The 23,848-nt window shown below is 44.8% G+C and overlaps 1 protein-coding gene across 9 annotated transcripts in view; it reads right to left on the bottom strand.

Annotated features, from left to right (window-relative positions):
- The window catches only part of EEF1AKMT1 (EEF1A lysine methyltransferase 1), a 93,621-nt gene that overhangs the window by 42,527 nt on the left and 27,246 nt on the right, over positions 1-23,848 (bottom strand). For all 9 annotated transcript variants that reach the window (XM_069202275.1, XM_069202269.1, XM_069202268.1 and 6 more), the window contains one exon: positions 23,636-23,718. In XM_069202275.1, the coding sequence (XP_069058376.1) occupies positions 23,636-23,718 (83 nt within the window). The remainder of the gene's footprint in view (positions 1-23,635; positions 23,719-23,848) is intronic.

Below are 23,848 nucleotides of genomic sequence, written 5' to 3'. Positions count from 1 at the left end.
TGGAGATTTCTTCAGAGCTCCTGATGCAAGAAGGAGGCAGGCTACCCCCAGAGCATGCACCACCAGGAAACAGGCGAGAAAGCGGCAGGATCAGCGATACAAGGTTGCAGTAGTCGTCTTTGCTACTTTGTTGCGGTTTTGCAGGCGTCCTGAGCAGTCAGCGGTCGATCCTTTGGCAGAAGGTGAAGAGAGAGATGCAGAGGAACTCTGGTGAGCTCTTGCATTCGGTATCTGAAGAATTCCCCAAAGCAGAGACCCTAAATAGCCAGAAAAGGAGGTTTGGCTACCTAGGAAGGAGGATAGGCTAGTAACACAGGTAAGAGCCTATCAGAAGGAGTCTCGGACGTCACCTGATGGCACTGGCCACTCAGAGCAGTCCAGTGTGCCAGCAACACCTCTGTTTCCAAGATGGCAGAGGTCTGGAGCACACTGGAGGAGCTCTGGGCACCTCCTCTGGGAGGTGCAGGTCAGGGGAGTGGCCACTCCCCTTTCCTTTGTCCAGTTTCGCGCCAGAGCAGGGCTGGGGGATCCCTGAACCGGTGTAGACTGGCTTATGCAGAGATGGGCAATATCTGTGCCCATCAAAGCATTTCCAGGGGCTGGGGGAGGCTACTCCTCCCCAGCCCTGACACCTTTTTCCAAAGGGAGAGGGTGTAACACCCTCTCTCGGAGGAAGTCCTTTGTTCTGCCTTCCTGGGCCAAGCCTGGCTGGACCCCAGGAGGGCAGAAACCTGTCTGAGGGGTTGGCAGCAGCTGCAGTGAAACCCCGGGAAAGGTAGTTTGGCAGCACCCGGGTCTGTGCTAGAGACTCGGGGGATCATGGAATTGTCTCCCCAATGCCAGAATGGCATTGGGGTGACAATTCCATGATCTTAGACATGTTACATGACCATGTTCGGAGTTACCATTGTGACGCTATACATAGCTAGTGACCTATGTATAGTGCACACGTGTAATGGTGTCCCCGCACTCACAAAGTCCGGGGAATTTGCCCTGAACAATGTGGGGGGCACCTTGGCTAGTGCCAGGGTGCCCACATACTAAGTAACTTACCACCCAACCATCACCAGGTGAAGGTTAGACATATAGGTGACTTATAAGTTACTTAAGTGCAGTGGTAAATGGCTGTGAAATAACGTGGACGTTATTTCACTCAGGCTGCAGTGGCAGGCCTGTGTAAGAATTGTCAGAGCTCCCTATGGGTGGCAAAAGAAATGCTGCAGCCCATAGGGATCTCCTGGAACCCCAATACCCTGGGTACCTCAGTACCATATACTAGGGAATTATAAGGGTGTTCCAGTATGCCAATGTGAATTGGTGAAATTGGTCACTAGCCTGTTAGTGACAATTTAGAAAGCAGAGAGAGCATAACCACTGAGGTTCTGGTTAGCAGAGCCTCAGTGAGACAGTTTGTCATCACACAGGGAACACATAAAGGGCACACTTATTAGCACTGGGGCCCTGGCTGGCAGGGTCCCAGTGACACATACACTAAAACAACATATATACAGTGAAATATGGGGGTAACATGCCAGGCAAGATGGTACTTTCCTACAGTGGTGAACCGGAAGCCTAACAATGGGCTTCAAGGCTTGATGCCCGACCCCCTCGAGTGCTGTGCTCGGCCTCTGTTCGGTGATGGGGAGGTGGAGAATGCAGGTATGTCATACTCACTGCAAATATGTTTTTTGTCTGGACATAAAACAGGTGAGGGTATTTGGTACTGGATTACTAGTAGGAACTTACCTCAGGGCTGAAATGCAGAAGCTGCTTGGCTGAGGGCTCCGGCTGTGGCTCCTGAAATGTTGGGGTGTTGCCTCCATGCTGCTACGCCACAGGTTGTTGAGTGAGGCATCATTAGTTCAATATATTTTTGGAGCAAAAAGGTGTGACAGGCAGAGGACAAGGTGCGTTATGTTCCAGAGCAGACAGAGGTTACGCACCTGTTGGAGCTCTGTACAGGGACATTTCACATGACCCTGTGGATAGTTCTAGAATGGCGTACTTTCCATCATAGGCTGGTCATTTTTGGGGCAAAAGACAATGGGAAGCCCCAGGTGGTGTGCTGAAAAAATATAGCAATTGATAAGATGAACGGGGTGGCACAACGATTTCAAAAGAGTAGTAGATGTACTGATTGCTTTACCTACGGGTCTGGAGAAACTAAACGGAAACGAAGACGGTCACTGCGAGGCATCGACCCGGAGCTCTGGGAGACACAGCAGAACCAGATTGCAGTGAAAAAGCAATCTAACAATGGAGCTGATGCCCATGCCTATTACTAGTAACAGGTGGAGTCACTACACCTGGTGACTCGAAGACTTCTTAGAAGAAAACAAGGTGCACACATCCTAGCCCAACACAAGTTGGCATGAGTTTGAAAAGCATGTGTTTCAACAGCTACATATGCCACAAATAAGTGTGTATGTGTGTGTGTGTGTGTGTGTGTGTGTGTGTATGTGTGTGTGTGTGTGTGTGTGTGTGTGTGTGTGTGTGTGTGTGTGTATATATATTCATTTAGATTTAAAATATAGTTCCCAAACTATAGAATTTCTTGATGTCCAGATTTTTGTACAAAAGGACAGTTTACAGACAACTATTTTTCGCAAACCTACATCATGTAACTCAATTCTGCATGGCAATAGCGGTCACCCAAAAGCTTTGAAATGGAGCATTCCATATAGTCAATTTTTACGGGCTCGTAGAATTTGTTCTAATGATGAATGTTTCAATACTGAAATTGTTATTATGACACAGAGATTTCTGGAGAGAGGGTATCCCTTAAAGATTCTCAAAGATGCACATATGAGGGTGCTGAACATGTCTAGAGAAAAACTGCTTTTCAAAACTGGTAGTACCAACAATCAGGATCAAAATGATGGATCCTCACCTAGACTTTTTCTCGAATTCAACTCCCAACACTCTCAACTAAATAACATCATACAAAAAAATTGGCATGTTTTGTATGACAGTATAGGTCCCCATCCACATATAACATATCGTAAAACTCAATCATTGGGTGACCATCTCACCAGAAGCCTATTCAGTTCCAAAGCCAATTTATCTTGGCTTGCTACGAAAAGTCTCGGTTTTTGGAAGTGTGGGCACTGCAAATCCTGTTTATATGCACAAAATACCCATACATACACCACATTTGAAGGGAAAATGTGTGATATAACAGACCACATTACTTGTGAAACTGAATATGTTATTGAATGTGGCTGCCATAAAAAATATGTAGGCAGCACCATTCATAAATTGAAAGTTAGGTTCTTACAACATCTCAGAGCCATTAAGAATCATGATCCGTCTTACCCTTTAGCTAAACACTTCTGGGATGTACATGAAGGCAATTGCAGTTCTTTAACATTTTATGGTGTTAAAACCATTGCTGCTCACCCCGGGGGGGGTAATAGAACTGCCCACTTGAGACAAACTGAGTCGAAAATGATTCTACTTTTAGGCACAGAAAACCCCTGGGGTCATAATTGGATGCAGAGCTTCATGTACATCTGTGAAATCTTAGACTTATATTTACACATTTTTACAGTAGATAATATGAAATTCATCTGATATTGAAGATTTCTTTTTAGGATCCTTTTATTGTTTAATAATATTCCCGGATTAGAACTCAGTTTATTTTGTTATTTTATACATCACATTATTAATTTTCTTTATGGTGTTACACTCATTTTATCACCTTTGCACTGTATTATGGACATTTGAGGAAGGCTTTTGCGGTTGGTACATACATATCCCTGTTGTTGAATTTGATGGGCTTTTTTGCAATTTCTTAACTTTAAGATCAATGATATTTGTGCCTGTGTTTTGGACATAATAATTTTTTCTGTTGACATCATATTAATATCTAGAGGACTTTCTTACCATTTTTATGAACTGTGTAACTATTTATTCATAATTGAATTCAATACTGTCATTAAGACTAATTGAGATATTCATATATCAGCATCAACTGTATAGAATTTTGGTTATTAACATCTATTATCTATATATTCGTTCTTTTTATATATCTTTTATTGCCATTCCTTGATATAAATTGATTGGAATTATTCAATTTATCTATTTATAGCTTGTATATAGACAGATTGTATTGTGATTAATTTATAGTACACATATTTATCTATCTATCTATATATTATGCTTTTAAAATTATCAATTAAAAAATGGACAATATTTTGATATTAGAGAGAAAGAAAAAAAGAACAAAATATGTATATGGGTTGTTCTCTTCCTCGTATTTATTAGTTATTAATTAAGAATACATATCCATTTATGCATTCACAAGTGATTATATCATGTTGTATCACAATATAAAAGAAATACATAACGCTATATTTTAAAGTTTATATTCCATCTAAGCACAGGGTTACTATTTTCTATCTTTGAAATCTAAAACTGTTATGTTACAAAATGGCCGCTCTGTTTGCACTTCCCTTTTAGTTATGTAGTCAATAACAAAGAAGGACTATAGGGTTTAAATAGTTGGGTGTAAAAATGTCTGCCAATGTCCAGTTGAAGGCTATTGCCGAAACGCGTCGACATTTGGTTGGGACAGCGTGTGTTTGTTCCTGGTGGGCACATTAGTGACTCCTTTATTGTGCTTTTTATACTTTTTCATGCGGTGTGAATTTAACCTGCATTTGAACTTTTTTCAATAAATTGAAGCCGATGAGATTATATATAAGTGGTTTTTTGACTCTACATTTTTACAAGCTTGTTTGGATGTTGTGCAGCCCTTGGTGTGCGATTGTTTTTTTGAATACATATATATATATATATATATATATATATATATATATACACACACACACATACATACATATATATACACATACATATATACATACATACACATATATATATATATATGGAAAATGTCACTTACCCAGTGTACATCTGTTCGTGGCATGTTCCGCTGCAGATTCACATGCTGTGCACCGTTCCGGCCATCTAGTGTTGGGCTCGGAGTGTTACAAGTTGTTTTTCTTCGAAGGAGTCTTTGAGTCACGGGACCGAGTGACTCCTCCCTTTCGGCTCCATTGCGCATGGGCATCGACTCCATCCATAGAGTGAGAATAGTAAAGATGTCCATGGAATGGGATAGAGATGTATGTACAAAGTTGAGGTAAAAGAATGTTTATTTACATATGTACCATTTTTAATTGCAACTTAAACAGCTACAGGCTCCCGGGGAGGGCGCATGTAAATCTGCAGCGGAACATGTCACAAACGGATGTACACTGGGTAAGTGACATTTTCCGTTCGGTGGCATGTGTAGCTGCAGATACACATGCTGTGCAAAGACTACAATGCAGTAATCCTCCCCAAAGGGGAGGCAAATAAGCCGAAATTGCAGTGAGGTGTATTTTGATGGATGAAAAGACTAGATTTGCTTTTTGTAGGTGTAGTAAATAACCTACGATGTCTTGTATGGACACATCCAACGGTGTGATGTGTTTTGCTTGGCAGTAGAAAACAAATCTTTTCCATTTGTTAGCATAACAATGCCTGGTGTTAGGTTTTCTTGCCTGTTTAATGAGTTCTATACACTCGTTTGGAAGATTTAGATAGCCAAACTCTAAGACTTCAGGAGCCAGATTGCTAGATTGAGCATTGCTGGATTGGGGTGTCTGATCTGCTGTTTGTGTTGCGTTAACAGATCTGGTCTGTTTGGAAGCTTGACGTGAGGTACTATTGAGAGGTCCAACAGTGTGGTGTACCACGGTTAGCGTGCCCACGTTGGTGCTATAATTATTAGTTTGAGTTTGTTTTGACGCAGTTTGTTGACAAGAAATGGAATGGGTGGGAGAGGGGGAAAAGCGTAAGCAAATATCCCTGACCAGTGGATCCATAGAGCATAGCCCTTGGACTGAGGATGTGGGTACCTGGACGCAAAGTTTTGGCATTTTGCGTTTTGGTTTGTGGCGAACAGATCTATGTCTGGTGTCCTCCACTGGCGAAAGTGTTTTTGTAGAACCTGGGGATGTATTTCCCACTCGTGAGTTTACTGGTGATTCCGACTGAGATTGTCTGCTAATTGATTGTGAATCCCTAGAATGTATTGAGCTATTAGGCGAATGTTGTTGTGAATTACCCAATGCCAAATATTTTGTGCTAGGAGGCAAAGTTGCGATGAGTGTGTTCCCCCCTGTTTGTTTAAGTAGTACATTGTTGTCATATTGTCTGTTTTGACAAGAATGTGTTTGTGAGCCAGAAGAGGTTGAAAAGCTTTTAGTGCTAGAAAGTCTGCTAGCAGCTCTAAGTGATTTATGTGTAGCTGTTTTTGCTTGTTGTCCCACTATCCTTGTATACTGTGATTGTTGAGGTGTGCTCCCCACCCAATCATTGATGCATCAGTTGTGAGAATGGCGTGAGGCACAGGGTCTTGAAAAGGCCGCCCTTTGTTTAAATTTGTGGGGTTCCACCACTGAAGTGAATAGTCTGTTTGGCGGTCTATCAACACTAGATCTTGAAGATGACCCTGTGCCTGCGACCATTGTCTTGCGAGGCACTGCTGTAAGGGCCGCATGTGTAACCGTGCGTTTGGGACAATTGCGATGCATGAGGCCATCATGCCTAGGAGTTTCATCACAAATCTGACTGTGTCATGCTGATTTGGTTGTATTTTTGGTACCATGGTTTGGAATGATTGTACCCTTTGTGGGCTTGGGCTTGCAATTGCTTTTTGAGTGCTGAATTTGGGATGCTTGCAAGTGTGATTTTTGGTAATTTATTGAAAACCCTAGTGTGTGTAGGGTATCTATTACGTAACGTGTGTGATCTTGACACTGCTCTTGAGTGTTGGCCTTTATTAGCCAATCGTCGAGATATGGGAATACATGCATGTGTTGTCTCCTTATGTATGCTGCTACTACGGCAAGGCATTTTGCAAATACTCTGGGGGCTGTTGTTATCCCGAAGGGTAATACCTTGAATTGGTAATGTTTTCCTTGTATAACAAACCTCAGGTATTTTCTGTGAGATGGATGGATGGGTATGTGAAAATATGCATCTTTTAAATCCAGTGTTGACATGTATTCCCCCTGTTTTAGTAATGGGACTACATCTTGTAGTGTCACCATATGAAAGTGTTCTGATTGAATGTAAAGGTTGAGAGTCCTGAGATCTAATATTGGCCTTAGTGTTTTGTCCTTTTTGGGAATAAGGAAGTACAGGGAATAGACCCATGATCCTTTTTGTTGATGAGGTACTAGTTCTATGGCTTGTTTTGTTAATAATGCCTGCACCTCTGTTTGTAGCATTGTTAGATGTTGCGACAATAATTTGTGCGTTTTTTGTGGAATATCTGGAGTAAAATGTGTGAATTCTATGCAGTAACCATGTTGGATAATTGATAGTACCCATGTGTCCGTTGTTATGTTTGACCATTGATTGTGGAACATTTCCAGTCTTCCTCCCACAGGGGATGAGTGTTGGGGGAAGGTGATGGCAAAGTCACTGCTTGTTGTTAGTGGCTTGCTTTGTAGGTTGGAATTTTCCCCTGGATTTGGGAAATTGCCCTCTGAAGGACCCTCGAAACCCCCCCCTTTGATACTGTGATTGGTATGAGGGCTTTTTCTGTGATGTGGATGGTTCTGATGGCTGTGGCCCGAAACCACCCCCCTATACTGCGGTTTTCTAAATGTCCCTCTGTATTGGGATGAGTAAAGCGCTCCCATCGCTTTGGCTGTAACCGTATCCTTTTTCACCTTTTCTATGGCTGCGTCCACTTGTGTGCAAAATAGCTGTTGCTGGTTGAATGGCATGTTGAGAACTGCCTGTTGAATTTCCGGTTTAAAACCTGATGATCTAAGCCATGCATTGCGTCTAATTGTCACTGCAGTGTTCGTTGTTCTTGCGGCAGTATCAGCTGAATCTAATGCTGACCTTATTTGATTATTAGTTATTGCCTGTCCCTCCTCTACTATCTGCTGAGCTCTTTTTTGGTATTCTTTGGGGAGATGTTGAATGATGTCGTTCATCTCGTCCCAATGAGTTCTGTCATATCTTGCGAGGAGGGCCTGAGAATTCGCTATGCGCCACTGATTGGCTGCTTGTGACGCTATCCTCTTTCCTGCTGCATCAAACTTTTTACTCTCTTTATCTGGAGGGGGTGCATCTCCAGATGACTGCGAGTTGGCCCTCTTCCTCGCCGCACTGACCACTACCGAATCTGGGGGAAGCTGCTGGGTGATAAATACCGGGTCAGAAGGGGGCGGTTTATATTTCTTTTCTACCCTTGGTGTTATGGCCCTTCCCTTAACCGGCTCCTGAACAATCTGTTGGGCATGTTTGAGCATGCCTGGGAGCATGGGTAGACTTTGTTAAGATGTATGTGTGGAGGACAAGGTATTTAAAAGAAAGTCGTCCTCTAGTGGTTCAGTATGCATGCTTACATTGTGGAAAGTAGTAGCCCTAGCCAAAACCTGTGTGTAGGAGGTGCTATCTTCAGGTGGAGAGGGTTTAGACGAATAGCACTCCGGGCTATTGTCTGACACAGGGTCATCATAAAGATCCCACGGGTCTGTGTCTTGATGTGACTGCACAGTGTGTGTGGGTGACTGTGCAGTGGGTGTAGCAAGAGGAGAAAGTTCTTTTGAGCAGAATGCGGAGGAGAATGTGCTGGGGAAAACTGGTGTGGCGGAGATTGCTCTCTTGGCACTTTCGCCTTTGGATGGTCAGTGTCCGAACGTCCTTGAAAAGCCAGTTTCCTTTTAAATTTGAGCGGAGGTGCTGTGAGGATCTTTCCAGTATCCTTGTGGATCGGTATCCTGGCTTGACTCTAATCGAATTCCTCTATTTGTAGAAGTTCCTCCTCAAATCTGTGGTTTTCTTTCATCTGTTTAGAAAGTCCATGTTCCTCAGCATATGAGGCTTTTTTCGGCTCTGAAGCCTTTTTTTCGGTACCCAAATGCCCATGGTGATAGTAGGCCTCGGTTCCGAAAGAGTCTTTCGGGGGTTTCGATTCGACGAGTCAATGTCAAACTTTTTCTGAGACTGTGTCTCGACTCGAGTCCGAAGACTTCGATGCGGGTGTGCCCTTTTTTCGGTGCTGAAGGTGTTGCTTGGTCACCGCTTGATTTCTTTCAGGTAGAACCATGGCCTTCCGGCAGTGGCGTCCCCGAGGCCTTTTGTTTGGTCTTGGACTGGCTCTGGGTTTGGGTCGGGGCAGGCGTACTCACGTGCTGGCCTGCTGTCGGTGGTTGGTCCACGTCAGATTCGTCCGAATCGGATCCTTGAATGGAGATGGCCATCTCCTCTTCTTCGACGTCGAGGTGTTCGGTACTTTTCGACGCCATTTGTAGTCATCTCGCCCTTCGATCCCTCAAGGTCTTCTTGGAACGGAAGTATCACAAGTATCGTCTCGGTGATCTGGTGACAAACACAGATTACAGATCCGATGTTGATCCGTGTATGGATACTTTGCGTGGCACTGAGGGCAGAATCGGAACGGGGTCCGGTCCATGAGGCTTCGACGCTTCTTGCAGTCGGGCCGACCAGGCCCAGGCTGGGCGCGGGTGCCCCGGAGGGCAACAGAAGGTGTGTTTCGCCGGTGCCGAGGTGTCGATGCAAGATGGTTCGCGATCAAAAACAATACCGACGATTTTCGGCGTTTTTTGAATTTTTCCGAATCGAATAACCGGAGCGAAGAGGAACACGTCTGAACCCGATGACGGAAAGAAAATCTAAGATGGAGTCGATGCCCATGCGCAATGGAGCTGAAAGGGAGGAGTCACTCGGTCCTGTGACTCGAAAAGACTTCTTCGAAGAAAAACAACTTGTAACACTCCGAGCCCAACACTAGATGGCAAGAACAGTGCACAGCATGTGCATCTGCAGCTACACATGCCACCGAACATATATATATATATATATATCTCTAAAAATACACATGCACATATATACACACGTGTCTAAACACACAAATATATACTTCCAGTCATCACCAAATTCTAACTGCAGATAAACCTGACCTCATTCGACACATAACACACAAAATATACTTTGTCATTAAACTAAGTAAATCAGCCAACATTCAGAAGCCTTCCGGGAAAATGTAAATGCATCCTCACTACTTCTGTAAGAGTTAACATTGTGATTAGAATCAGGCGATACTGAACAAATGTAGATATTTACTCAATCATCATGAAGTGTTACCACCTGGATACTTACTGAGAAACCTTTTCAGTTTGGTCTGTTAAAGTCTGGTTTGCTACACATCGTGCCATACAAGATACCTGTGGCAACCTTAGGGACAAAAACGTTGCTACTCATTAAGGGAAGTTTTATAAAGCCATTTCTAAACAAAATCAAGTCCAACATGTCACAGTTAGAAATGGAGAAAGCTCCAGAAGATCCTCAATCTACCAATGAGTGGACAGCTCCGAAAATCCACCCCACATTAGATCATATTATCCTAGAGATCATAAAACACCCCAAAACTACATCCCGGGAACTACAAGCCTCTGTCAATCTAGGGAACCCTAGGAGTTCGTGATTCTACCATTAAGAAAAAAATTAGTGGGCACAGCTTTTGTGGAAATGTAGCCAAGAGAAAACCTTCTCCCAAAATAACATTACTGCATTACTTACATTTTCAAAACTGAAGATGAATGAACCAAAAGGCCACTGAAAGTACTTCTTGATGCGTGTTCTATGATCTATACATTTTAGGTCTACTGTAAGACTTGCTGATTGGATTTGGACCAGATGAAGTTGTCTTAGAAAGTTCTTGCTAAAAGTACGACTGTGAAATAGATCAGAGCAATAATGTAGGTTCTTTAACATGTAATAAGTAATGGGATCAGTGGTGCTTTACTATTTCCTTCTCAAATGGCCCAGAAAAGGAAAGAAAAAAACAATGCAATTATTTACTACCAACTATGGTAAAAGACTCAATTAAATCCAATGCCCACCGTCTGCATCCAAATTTGTACTTGGAGCTTATCCACAAATTAAGAACATAACATCCAGTTTTCAGAATGAAAAAAACTGCGTATTTCTTATTGGGGTATACAAGTGAGGCGACTTTGAAGGATGTAAGTAATAATTTCAAGCCATAAGCTTGCTGCTTCCATGTGAAATGCTGCAACAACTTTAACAAATCATTTACAAAGATAAGCCGACTTGCTTGAATCTAGGATGGAAGGATACTAATGTGATGGAAAGACACCACATAGTGCCATGGCCTGGAGGGGATCAAGCTAGTGGCTGTGATACTGATAGAAATCCCTCCCTGTGTGTAGGTCCCTGCACTACATTCACATTAGAATTTGCCCCTAAATTGGGCAGCCAGTGGAGAACCACGGGCCATTGTGCATTTTATTTGATGCAATTGTTTAAAGCGATTTGGTTTAGGAAGGGCTTCAGCCAACAGGGCAGCTTTTCGTAAGACCTGAACCTGACTCTCACTCAAAAAGCCTAATAACCCTGACCCAAAGACAGAAAGGCCCATGCAGTGGTATAAAAAACATATGGATAAAAACAATGGAACAGCATAGAACAGACATGAGCCATGACCCTGACTCTGAGGGGGAGACACCAAACTGTTCTCACAGCATTCAGCTTAACTGTTCCAGCATCTAGGAAGCATTAAGTGGACCACAACTGCCAGACCTGGAGACAGGTCATTTCCAAACACACAACTGCAAAATAAAAAACACACACTGGAACATGGAGCAGCAGAACACCCGCAGCGAACAGAGGAGAATGGAAAATTTGGCATGCACTGTGAAGTGTACCAAATCAACAGGAGTAGTGGTGAAAACCGGTACAAAGGCAGAAGATAAAACAGTGAGGCTGAACAGCAAATATGTACTAGACATTGTGGCTGTCCAATAGTGACCTCTACATATGCACACTGAATACTACGAAGTAACATCACGTTGAGTCAGTCAGAAGACAGGAGAGAAGCAGTCAAGAAATATGACAGAAAACGTGGCCTGGGATACAGCAGGTGAGTCACAAAGAAAACAAAGATTGTACGTTTGAAGGACTGGGGATACAGTGACATATGAAGAATTCATCGCTAACATCTGAGGGGAAGAAATCACTCTGAAGGGTGCAATCATGCAGTCTCTATTTTGAAAGGCCATTCAAGTGCAACCACCCTACGAAGGTTGTATGTCACTACACTAAGTTTGATAATGTTGCCAAACAGTGATAACAGATTTACTACATCGCCTAACACCACATTACAATGTACATATATAATTGACCTTAACTCTACCTATACTTACTTTGTGTGTTAAGTATTAAAATACTATTCTTAACTCCACCTATTTTCTCTTTGCGGCATAGTGGTTAGGTGATTTAGTGGATGCAATGTTACTGAAACGTGATATACCTCATGTGAATCTGATGTGCAAAATCCATGCACTATGATTATCACAATTTTCTGAATAAGTAAATGACCGTACAAAGAAACCCAATTTTCTGGTAATGTAAATGGCAATTGTCCCATGAAAAGCCATGTCAGTACCTTCACATGAGTGGTGGCTCATGTTGCATGTATCCATTAGGCTGGAGCTGTATGCCAGTGAAGGGCATTTCTGCTGTGACTAGGGGGTAGAGGGCAACAGCGTATGGTGGGCATGCAGCTTTATTTGAGCCAGTGCCTATTAAGAGCTTAGATCAATGCACCTGGGAAAACAAGATATCCCTAGTTTTTCTCTTGGGCGGTACCCTGAAGCCAGAATGTCCTGCCAATGCAAATTTGTAACTTTTCAAATACTTGGGAATTTATAACTTTCCCCAATGAATTACAGTCTGGACTTCGCATAGTAAAATATCTCTCTCAGACTGGTTAGGGTAAAACTGAATTTTCTACAAATATTCTAGGAATTGTAAACATGAACTATAAATTTCCCCTGCAAGCATCCACAAAACCCTCTTCTGTCCTGATGGTGCAAATGAAGGTAGTAAAATGGAGCATTCAGAAATTAACATTATCACTTGCGTGTTGGGGCAGGGGAAATGCTGTGGGATGATACCAAACTTTGATAGACATCCCATTGAGCAAACATTTGAAAATGTCTAACCTAACCGAGCTACTGGTTACCGGGGTGTGATGCAAAGCTCCTCTTTGTATTTTACATTTTGTGAATCTTGTGTTGTGCTGACATAAGGTCTTCCAAGAAGCTAAAGTTGTCTATAGTCAGGCCTAAAAAAGCAGAAAAACCCAGACGGAAACATGCAAAAAGAATAGCCAAATGGTACCACGATGAAGGAGGAACAGTTTCAGCTATCAATACTATTTTCAAAAAAGCTCAGAATGCATCAGCCAGGCAAGAAACCTCACATGAAGAATGAACCACACCTTATAACATGATCTAAATGCACATTGTTGGGGAAGCCTGGATACATATGGCAGAGCCTTTTAATTTATCCCATCTTCCCTCACCAATGAAGCTTACTCAGATAGCAAGATATGCTATTTAAAAAGTGGTGCCTATTTGCCAGCAATAACATCCCACACACCAGATACCAGGTTTACAAACTCCTTAGCTTCAAGAGCCCACTTGTCAGTGCGAACATTCAGATAAGCTTTCAGAACAGCACTTAACCAGTGACACCTCTAACCACGTCCTTGTTGGCGTAACAACACAAATCCCTGAATTCTCCTGTTTCCGCTTCCCTGCTCCATTTACATTATTCTTTCTCAGGTTTCCAGTTCATATATACTTTTTATTACAAAGCTGCAGCAACTTCGTTGAATATGTGAGATCTTCCACATTTGAAAACTATTTTAACACAAGTAGTGATAGCCAACATGGTATTCAACTGTGACTACTAAGTAACTCACGAAGGAATAATTTGGACAACAGAGTGATGTTCAGGCTGATATCATGTAAAGCCAACCTTCTCAAATGAACTGATCATTTTCATATGATAGTGCATGAATCTAAGTACAGATAGGCGTACTCTGTGCAAATGACATGAAGAATTTATTTCCATTTTTTTCTCCAATACTAAATACGTTGGTGAGTACAGGGTCGGAGTAAACGCACTCTCTGATGACTGCCACATGTTAAATATATTACAAGTCCATAGTTATACAGGTGGCATCAATCAGTGAAACAACCACTTAACCAGAAATAATGTATACATTCAAGCCGTCATATTAGTGATGAAGGGGGCACGGTAGCCCTTAATATTTTTTCTCACTTTGCTGTCCAGATTATTCCTTCGGAGCTCCGTTTGCTGCTCCTACTTTTGGAAACGAACAGGCTGATTGAAAAAAATATCCAAATTTAAATCTTGTAGAAAGAACATTTTACGTTTCTTAGAAATCTGCTTAGTTGGTTATGAAACTTTGTAGCGTAAGGGTTATGCATGTACTAGAACTATTAACTTTTCCTATGCTTGCACAGAGGGAGAAATGACACTACAGTGCCCAATTTGCAGAGTTAAGCTGGAAAACGATAAAAGGTCTCTCATGCAAAACATATTTGTCTAACCACCCTCAAAAACGCCTACAAAACTCTCCTCAGCTTTGACATGGCTGTGTGTGTTATAAGACATCCTCTTAGTAGCACTCCGTTGAGATGCAACTACATACCTGAATGTCAAACTTCAATAATACTGTGCATTCATATATTAACTCTCCTGCCAGGGGCGTGGCCAACTAAGATGGCCGGCGGGATGCATTTCTAGTGCGCTCTGCCATCCCTATATCCTCCTTCAGGGATTCTGGGGTGCCAGACAGTCGTGCACCCCCCAAAATACGAGCGGTAGTGCCTCGACGACGGTAGCGGGATACTGACCGATTTTGGCTCCTTTAAAGGACCCCGCTCGGCTGAAGAGTGGAGTCGGGCCTCGGCCCACGCTGGTGCGGAGGGCCTTTTACGGCCTTCCTTGGTGGGCCCAGTTGCTGGCCGGTCCCTGGAGCGGGCAGCTGGTGTTCTTTGGGAAGGGGGGGGGGAAGCTTTGGGGCCATTCGCCCCCTGAGGTGAGGTGAGTGAGGTGGATGACTGGAGTCGGGGAGGACGTTTGGTCTCTGCTCGCCCTGCGACACCATTTCGCGGAGAAGGAGACGGGGGGGCACATTGACCCCCTCTTTGGATTGCCGTACAACACATAAGGCTAAGATATAGTCCCCCACGTGCGGAGGATCGGACCTGCACAGCGACGATGAGGTGCGGAGACAGGAGTGGATGCAATACATGGCCCAGTCTGGGTTCCTGAGGAGTGGCCTGGGATGGCACACGCCTCTGCGGAGCCCTCTGGTGGGAGACAACGAGGGTCCCCGCTCTGGGACTTGACAGGTGGCCACGCTGCGACAGTGAAGTGTTTTTTGCGCTTCTGGAGTGTGTGCAGTGGTGTGGAGGACTGGGAGCTGCAACCCTGCGCGCAATGAGCACACCTGACCACGCCAGGTCAGAGTGGATGGCGGGGCTGCATGGGCATTCGGAGGCCCCTATTGTGGACATTTGGGTTGGATAGCTGATCTGCACTGTCCTGGTGGTGACACATCCTATTATCTCTCAGTGGAGGTAAGAGGGGATGGCATTGGCAGACTTCGCCGTCGCAGGGGAACACAATAGACCAATATACTACACCCATGCCGCTCCCACAGAGACAGACTCCTTTGGGGGGGGGGTCTCGAGAGGCACTGGTGGAGCCGGCCACTGTGGAGGAGCCCTCACGTGCTGAACTGTTAGCCACCATTCATGGCGCTATAGTGGCCCTGGAAGGGAAAATAGAAACGGTGGCTGTGGAGGTGAACCTTCTTCGAGCTAATCTCCGCAAGGTATCTGATAAGGTCAAGGTGGCGGAGGGGTCTATTGTGGACTTACAGAAGGAGGTTGGCACCTTGCGCAAACAGATGGCTCAGGTCACTTCTACTGTTGGGACATTGGAAACGAGGCTGGAGGATTCAGAGGGCAGATCCAGACGGAACAACGTGTGCCTCCTTGGATTAATGGAGCGCGCGGAAGGCTCCACGGTAGAAAGTTTTGTTGAGCAATGGATCACCGGCGTATTACAGCCGGTGGGGTTGTCCAGGGAGTTTGTGGTGGAACGCGCTCACAGGGCTTTGGTAGCTCCTCTTCGGCCCAGGGCGCCTCCTTGAGACCCACAGGGCTGTTTTTGAAAATTGCTAAATATCCATTTACCCTGACTATACGAATAAGGTCCCGTCCTCCCGAAAGGGTTTTTTGGAAGTGAAGGCAAAGCTTCGTGCCAAGAACATCAGATACATGTTGTTGTATCCGGCACGGCTGAAGGTGATTTCTGGAGGCAAGTAGCAGTCCTTTGATCATACTGAGGCTGTCCGGAGATGGCTGGAGATATGGGACAAGGTTGACCCAGGTCCTTCTGGGCAGTCTGGAGCTGGCTCAGCTCGTACCTCTGGAGTGGACAGTACGGACTGAAGGAGGCGTGGGGATGACCCATGGCAGGTCCCTGTGCAGCGTTGTGATACCTCTGTCAGCAGAACTGAAATCCAACAGGATGGTACTATGGTGGTGGTGGATCCTGAGCAAGCCATTGAACTTGCTGACTCATCAGAAGGGGGAGCTGAGATGTTTCTGTTGATTCTTGAATATGTTGGCCTTTGGTGGATACTGCCCTTGCGGTCCCGCCAGGGGTCTTGTGTTCGGCCTGTGGAACACACCTTGCAGGATTGGGAGCAATGGAAATGTTGCGGATGTCGGTTTAAAGGGGCTGCATATGTATTTGTATTTTATGTATGGGGGGAAAATGCTTATCCTAGACTGTGATTGGTTGGGGTGGTAGACATTGTGTATACTGTCGTTGGGACGGGGGATGTTCACTTCCACTGCTGTGGAAGTTTTTTTGGATGTTGGGGTGTGGGCTGTTGTTCTGGCAGAATACATGTATATAGATCTACAGTATGTTTTGATATACATGTTTTACTGTTCATCTGAGGTGGGTATGGGGGTTCGGGGGTTTACAGTTTGCGCAAGGTCACAGAGGTTTGACGTTTATATCAGCAGTGCATTGTTGAATGTGGGATGGGCGGTTGGGATTTGTCAAGCCTTCTTTTGGGCGTGGGGTTGGAGGAGGGGCCCTAGTGGGAGAGCTGGATATGCATTCCTAACATGGGTCGACAGATTAATATACTGACATGAAATGTTAGGGGGCTGAAGAGCTATACTGCACGTTATAGAGTGCACTTCTTCCTAAGGCGACATAAGGTTCATATAGCGTGTCTCCAGGAAACACATATGAAAGAGGAGGGAATCACATAAGTTGGCTAAAAAGTGGCAAGGTCAGGTATATCTCCTCATCCTTTTCCTTCTATGCAAGGGGAGTATTGATATGGATCGTGCCCGGGGTCCCGTTCATACATATCTATAGTGAAGCAGATGTGGTAGGGAGATATATACATGTACAGGGCACTTTGGATGGACTGCCCCTTACCATTCTCAACACATATGCACCTAACAGACGATCCCTCCTTTTATGACAATATACCTGAAATGCTGGGGGAGGGGTTAGTCTCCCCTCTAATATGGGCTGGAGACTACAACTGTATATTGGATGGCAAGATGGATCGTTCTCCGTCTAAATTGGGCACCAAACCATTGATGACGAGATCCCTCACAGAGGTTATGCATAATCTAGGGCTCTGGGATGGATGGAGAGAACTACATCCGGAGACTAGAGAATACACCTGTCATTCTAAGATGCACAATACATATAGTCGGTTGGACCGTCTCCTCTTGGGTGGACTGACTTGTTCACAGGTAATGGATGTCAAGCACTTGGGGAGGTTTTTGTCTGATCATGCACCAGTGCTGATGCACGTGTTATGGGGATCCGATGCTAAAGTGTCCCGCAGTTGGCGTATGCCTGTGTCGTTTTTGATGGATGCTGGCTGTCGTGATAAAATGGCGGTGGCCCTTAAGGACTATTTGGTTTTGAATTGGGGTAAGACTAACTCAAGGGGCACGGAATGGGAAGCCATGAAGGCGGTGTTGCACTTCATGTGGGGTGCGCAAACAAATGGAACAGGAACTTACAGACTGGGAGAGGGCACTGGAGGTATTACAACACCAGACACCAATAACTCAAGAGGTTGAGCAAGAGCGGCTTCGGCTGTTAATAAGGTCAGTAGCTGCTGGGACACGCAGGATAAGGTCACCCTTAGATCGTAAAGACAGCGACTCCACAGGGAGGGAGACAAGTCTGGTAAATTGCTGACATGGCTTCTCAAGAGGGAGGTTGAACCTCCTCACATACTGCATATTAAGAACATGGAGGGAACAGGTCACCAATCGCAGAGATACCTTTCGGGTATTAGTGGAGCATTTGCAGGTTGTGTCCAGGGTTGGCCCTCCCATCCCAGATGGTAGCTTAGGAGAAATTTTGAAGTGGATAAGACTCCCGGAGCTGGCACCAGACTGTATGGAAAGTCTAGAGGCTGAGATAACAGTTGAGGAAGTGGGTGCAGCTCTGGAGGCGTTGTCGAAATCTAAGTCGCCTGGTGGGGGCTGGAGATAGGTTGTTGGCGGTGTTTGAGGAAGCCCGGGACCAGGCTATTCTTCCTGAGACCATGCGTTAGGGCGTTGTCTGTCTAATGCTCAAGCCAGGGGCGATTCCGATGACCCTTCCTCATAACGCCCGCTCACTATGCTCAATACGGATGTCAAGATTCTGTGTAAAATCTTGGCTACTCGACTGCGTGGAGTGATCTGTGGTTTGGTGCACTATGATCAATGTTGATTTATTCCTGGTCACAGTACGACTTACAACTTACGCCATTTGGCACACATTTTACATGAAACTTCGGGCGGTAGATGAATTGGTTTTAGTATCGCTGGATCTAGAGAAGGCTTTTGATACTGTGGAGTGGGACTACCTACTGGGAGTCCTGCAGGGAATGGGATTTAGCCCTTATTTTTGTGCTTGGGTTTGTTTGTTTGTTGTTTACCGCTCTCACTGCGCGTGTTGGGGTGAGTGGAGAGCTGTCAGACTCCTGGGTGATTGGTAGGGGGACCAGACAGGGATGCCCACTGTCATCGCTCCTCTTTGCTTTAGCGGTGGAGCCGCTGGCGGTCTGGCTGCGTGAGGAATTGGAGCCCTGGGGTGTGAAGGAGAGACAGGTTACTCATATTGTCTCCTTATATGCTTACGATGCTTTGATGTACCTTCGAGAGCCACGTGTTTCGTCCCCTTGTTGTTACAGTTGTTGGAAGAATTTGGGGCTGTATCTGGTTTACAGGTGAACAGGAAAAAAAAATGAAAATAATCGCTCCTGTTTCCTCTAGGATCACTATGTGATGCCCTGCCAGAGGACTTGCCGGGCGTGGGGCTCAGGTGGGAACTCTAATGTTTTCGATATTTGGGCATATGGGTCACACATACGATGACGGCACATGTGACGCATAATGTGGAACGGGTGGTGAAGGGTCTGGAGCGCTCTGTCTCGTTCTGGAATAAGTTGCCTCTATCCGTGATGGGGAGGGCAGCTGTGGCCAAGATGGTGTTCTTGCTGCGGTGTCTTTATCTTGTCCAGAATTCTTTGTTTCCGTTGGCAGCTCGGCTTTTCAATCGCCTAGACAGCTTATTGATTTCCTTAGTTTGGGCAGGCCTCCGTAGCAGGGTGGCGTTGTCCACGTTACAAAGGGACATGGAAGATGGTGGCTTGGCACTCCCTAATATTAGACTCTATTATTATGCAGCTCATTTACAACATGCTGCTATGTGGTTGACGCAAGCGGACAATTGGGAGAAGCAACTATTCGCTGGCATGTTGGGAGGTGAGGCATTGGTGGCCGCATTAATGACGGCGGGCGGTCGGTTGGAGACTCCTGTCCCTCATTTGGTTAAGACTACAGCAGGGGTCTGGGAACAGGCGGTTAAGAAAATACTTTGACGTGCCCCCTTTGATAGGGAACTAAAGATTTGGAGTCTAGCCCCTTTTTGAGATATGGATACTTTAATGTCAATGGAAGCTTGGAGAATGGGTGGCTGCTTGGTGGCGGGTGACTTATACCCTAATGGGGGGTTTATCTCCTTTCAGGAGGCACGAGATACGTTCGGATTGAATGCTGAACAGTTCTTGCAGTATGCCAAGATCGAGAGTGTGGCTCGAGAGGTCTGGTCCCGATTCTCGGTGGCCCCCCCAGCATCAAGAGTGTTGAAAAGGTTAATACATTGGGGAGAGGATTCCCATTTGGATACCCTGTTTTATAGAGCACTGCATGGGGATCATGCGGGAGTGGAGTATGCAGCGTGTAGGGCTTGGAATCGAGAACTGGAAGACCCGCTAGAAGACGCAGACTGGAATATGACACTGTCTCTGGTACGCACAGTCTCTTGTAACCACAGATTTAAGTTGTTGCACTTTAATTTTGTTCATCGAGTATATATTACGCCTGCTTGACTCAACAAGATGAACCCAACAAGGAGACTAGGTGTCCTCGATGTGGGAAGACAGGTGCTTCCTTTCTCCACTTAGCCTGGTCCTGCAGGGAGATGCAGCAATTTTGGTGGGTGGTGGCTAGGAAAATAGATGGGGTCACCAGTCTGGGGCTCAAAGCAACACCACTGACTTGCCTCCTGGGTATATTACGGAGACCATGGGGTAGGCACATCCCATACAGATTTGAACAGCTTGCGCTGGTGCTGGCTAAGCACTGGGTGGCTATAGGCTGGATGAGTACACGAAGCCCATCCTTTTCTAGCTGGACCCGTGATGTTTTGGAATGGGGTGTTGCCGAAGAGCAAAACATGAAACTGACATGTAGGGAGGAAGGGGCTCTGACTGACATAACAGCTTGGAGTACATTATTAGAACGCTTCACAGGGGTTCAGGAGTCCAGCTCTGATTGGAGCACTGATGATGATTGTTGACTGTGGAATGTTATGCTATACATACAGGTGACAACCAACTGTGGTGATATGGTAACGCTGATAAACATGGTATATGAATGACTTGGTTACATGTGAGCTCCTTGGGAAGGGGAGGTGGGGGTAGCTATTGATAGCTATTGTTGATCTGATTGGATATGTTTCATGTTTCTGTCTGTATGTGTCATCATCTTCCGCTCAGGAGAGCAATGGATATTGTGGTATTTCACATTGAACTGCACTGCTTGTTTCTGTCTTTGTCTTTAAGTTGTTCTATTATAAACTCAATAAAATAGTGTTTTAAAACTCCCCGCCACAAAGTCCAATGCTTAGATTGTTTCCACCTTACTACCAGCAAAATCAACACCTAAATTGTCATAATTTTCTTCTCACACCCCCAGTCACTTCCGCTCTTTATTCTACCACTTATTGCTCCACAGACTACCTTCTTATTTACAAGCCTTTAGCAAAACTCTTCCAAGGGACCTTAACACGCGGGTTGACCTTCCATTACAAGCCTTCTTTTAGGTTCCTCAGCATCTTCCTTTTCTAGCCTTTAAATCTCAAGAATTAAAATTAGTAGAAAGCTCTGACTCAACTCGTGTGGGTTCCGGAGTTCTATACAGGCACAACTGAAGTCAGAACATCACAAATACCACATTAATATATTTGGTGATCATTTTAAGAAAAATAAGATAATGAGGGCAGGTATGTGAGTAGAGCATCTGTGATTTGGGGCTCTTAAGTGAAGAGTCATGTGACGGGACATCCAAGTATGGAGCGGTCATAATTCTTGCACCTGTTTTGCTTCCTAGCAACTGCTATTTTGTCAGCTGCCTTGAAGCATCATCAGTAATGCAGGTATTTGGATTCCGGCATTTGTCAGAATGTTTACCTGGCGATTACGCACTACTCTGCCTACAAATTCCAGAGGGTCCAGGGGTCTAGCCACCTAAGCTGCTATGTCTGTTTGCCTCTTGTCTGAACACATCATAAAAAGAAATTAAGTACAACATTGTTTCCAGTGTCACACTATGTGATATGGAAAGTAAACGTGTATGTAGTCTACTGTCCAGAGATTAATCACTCACTTTCAGGTAACCCTATGACTCTGAGTCCTTGTAATCCGAATTTTCTTACAGAATTGCCATGGGGGTGAACAATGATGGACTGGGATGATACCCTGAGTGATTATCTGTGCTGAGAATAATTCAAGCATTCCATCCATCACTCTTTTGGATACTTCAGTGCGACATTTTAAGTGGGAAAGTTATGCCAAAAAACTTTGATCCGTGCTCACTGTGCCACTGGAACTAAGCGATACCTGGCTGATGAGCCCTAACAAGGGTGAATTCGGTCTTGGATTGCTTATGTTCCATTTCAGGAAAGAACTGGCCTGGCAGTTCGGCTGGACTGCTCCAATGGAGCAGGGTCAAGATTGATTTGCATATGACTGTGTTAAAACTGAGTGGGCATATGGAGTGAAAAACGATGGGTTAGAATGCCGCCCAAGTGACTGCTAGTGGTTGAGATTAATTCAAGCATTCCATCCATCACCTTCTTATTGATTCCCTAAATGTGACGGCTACGCCCAACATGAGTCCCATACTCACTGTGCCACTGGAACCAAGTTACACCTGGCTGATAAAACCCTAATAAGGGTGAAACCAGTCTTGGATTGCTGGTTTAGAGAGGACTTGGCCTGGTAATATGGGCTGGAATGTTCCCACTGGAACAGGTTCAAGCCTGTTTTTCATATGGCTGGGTCCAAACTGAGATGCTGTAGTAGGCAAAAAGTGATATATTGGGATGCTGCCTCAAGCAATTTCCAATGGGTGAGATTAATTCAGGCATTCCATCCATCACTTTTTTTTTGATGCCTTGAAGTGAAGAACATCAAGGAGCAGAGGCATAGTACACAGCCCGTGGCTGAACAAGGAAGGATCTGTACTACTAGCCTGTGTGGTGAAGCCATAAGACCCTGTGGCCCCTGTGTTTTGCCTAGGAACAATAGCACCTACAACAGCTTGGCGCCCTAGTTCATCATAAACTCATCTCATAGACTCCTTGTAATGAAATGAGGCACCTGTCATTGTGGTGCACCTGAAGAATCACGATCACACTTGGACCAACAGAAACTGTAGCTCAAAAAGATGTTTGGTCCTATTACGAGATCACATACCAGCTCTGGTGTGTTTCAGGAACCTCAGATGGAGCACCAGTGTGACTTGGGGTGAATTCCTCACTTTCTTTGGTTGGCGGGTTTGTGTTTGGGAGTGAGGAAGAACCACCAGCATGGAACTACCTTCTCCCAAGCAGCACTAGCCGAGCATGGGCTCCATATCTTGCCTGTGCTCGCACAACTTTGCCTCCTTAGCCAGAACAGACATCTGCGCAGTGGATGCAAAGCCAGACACACCAGAAGTATCTTCACTACCACGGGAGTTGCATGCTATAGGAGTATTCTTTGTGATCAGTTTTGAGCTAAACTGTAAAAAAAAGCCCCACAAAACGGGCAGTTAAAAGGTCTGATTGTTACATCTTGACCCCAGTAGCATGCAGCTGAAAATAGTTCCTACACCACATTCTTGATGTATTTACTGTGTAATGCAAATGTGGAAAAGTTATTTTTGCAGTCATTTGTATTTATCCAGCTACAATGATTATATATGTGAATGGATCCACATCAAAGGTGTCAGGATAGCTATTGGCCAACACTGGCCAATCCCAAAGGCAACATATCAAGTAATGCTTTATTGAAAAATTGTTGTGAAATCAATAACATACAACTCACCTGCCCCCTTTTCCAGCTGCTGCAATGGCTTCCTCTGCCAATTTCAGCGCAGTTTCTTCGGTATACCAAAACTGACTCAATTGCTAGGGAAAGAAGAATGCTTTAACTAGCTTAGACATATTTGTAGTAGTAGTCTATATCTCTACTGATGTCATTTCAAACAACCAATCAAAGTTTTGCAAACTGCGGGCCTGAAATACACAGCCATTTGCA

Source organism: Pleurodeles waltl, chromosome 8 (assembly GCF_031143425.1).
Source record: "Pleurodeles waltl isolate 20211129_DDA chromosome 8, aPleWal1.hap1.20221129, whole genome shotgun sequence".
In the NCBI taxonomy this organism is placed as follows: Eukaryota; Metazoa; Chordata; class Amphibia; order Caudata; family Salamandridae; genus Pleurodeles; species Pleurodeles waltl.
This window is presented reverse-complemented; position numbering and strand designations above follow the sequence as displayed.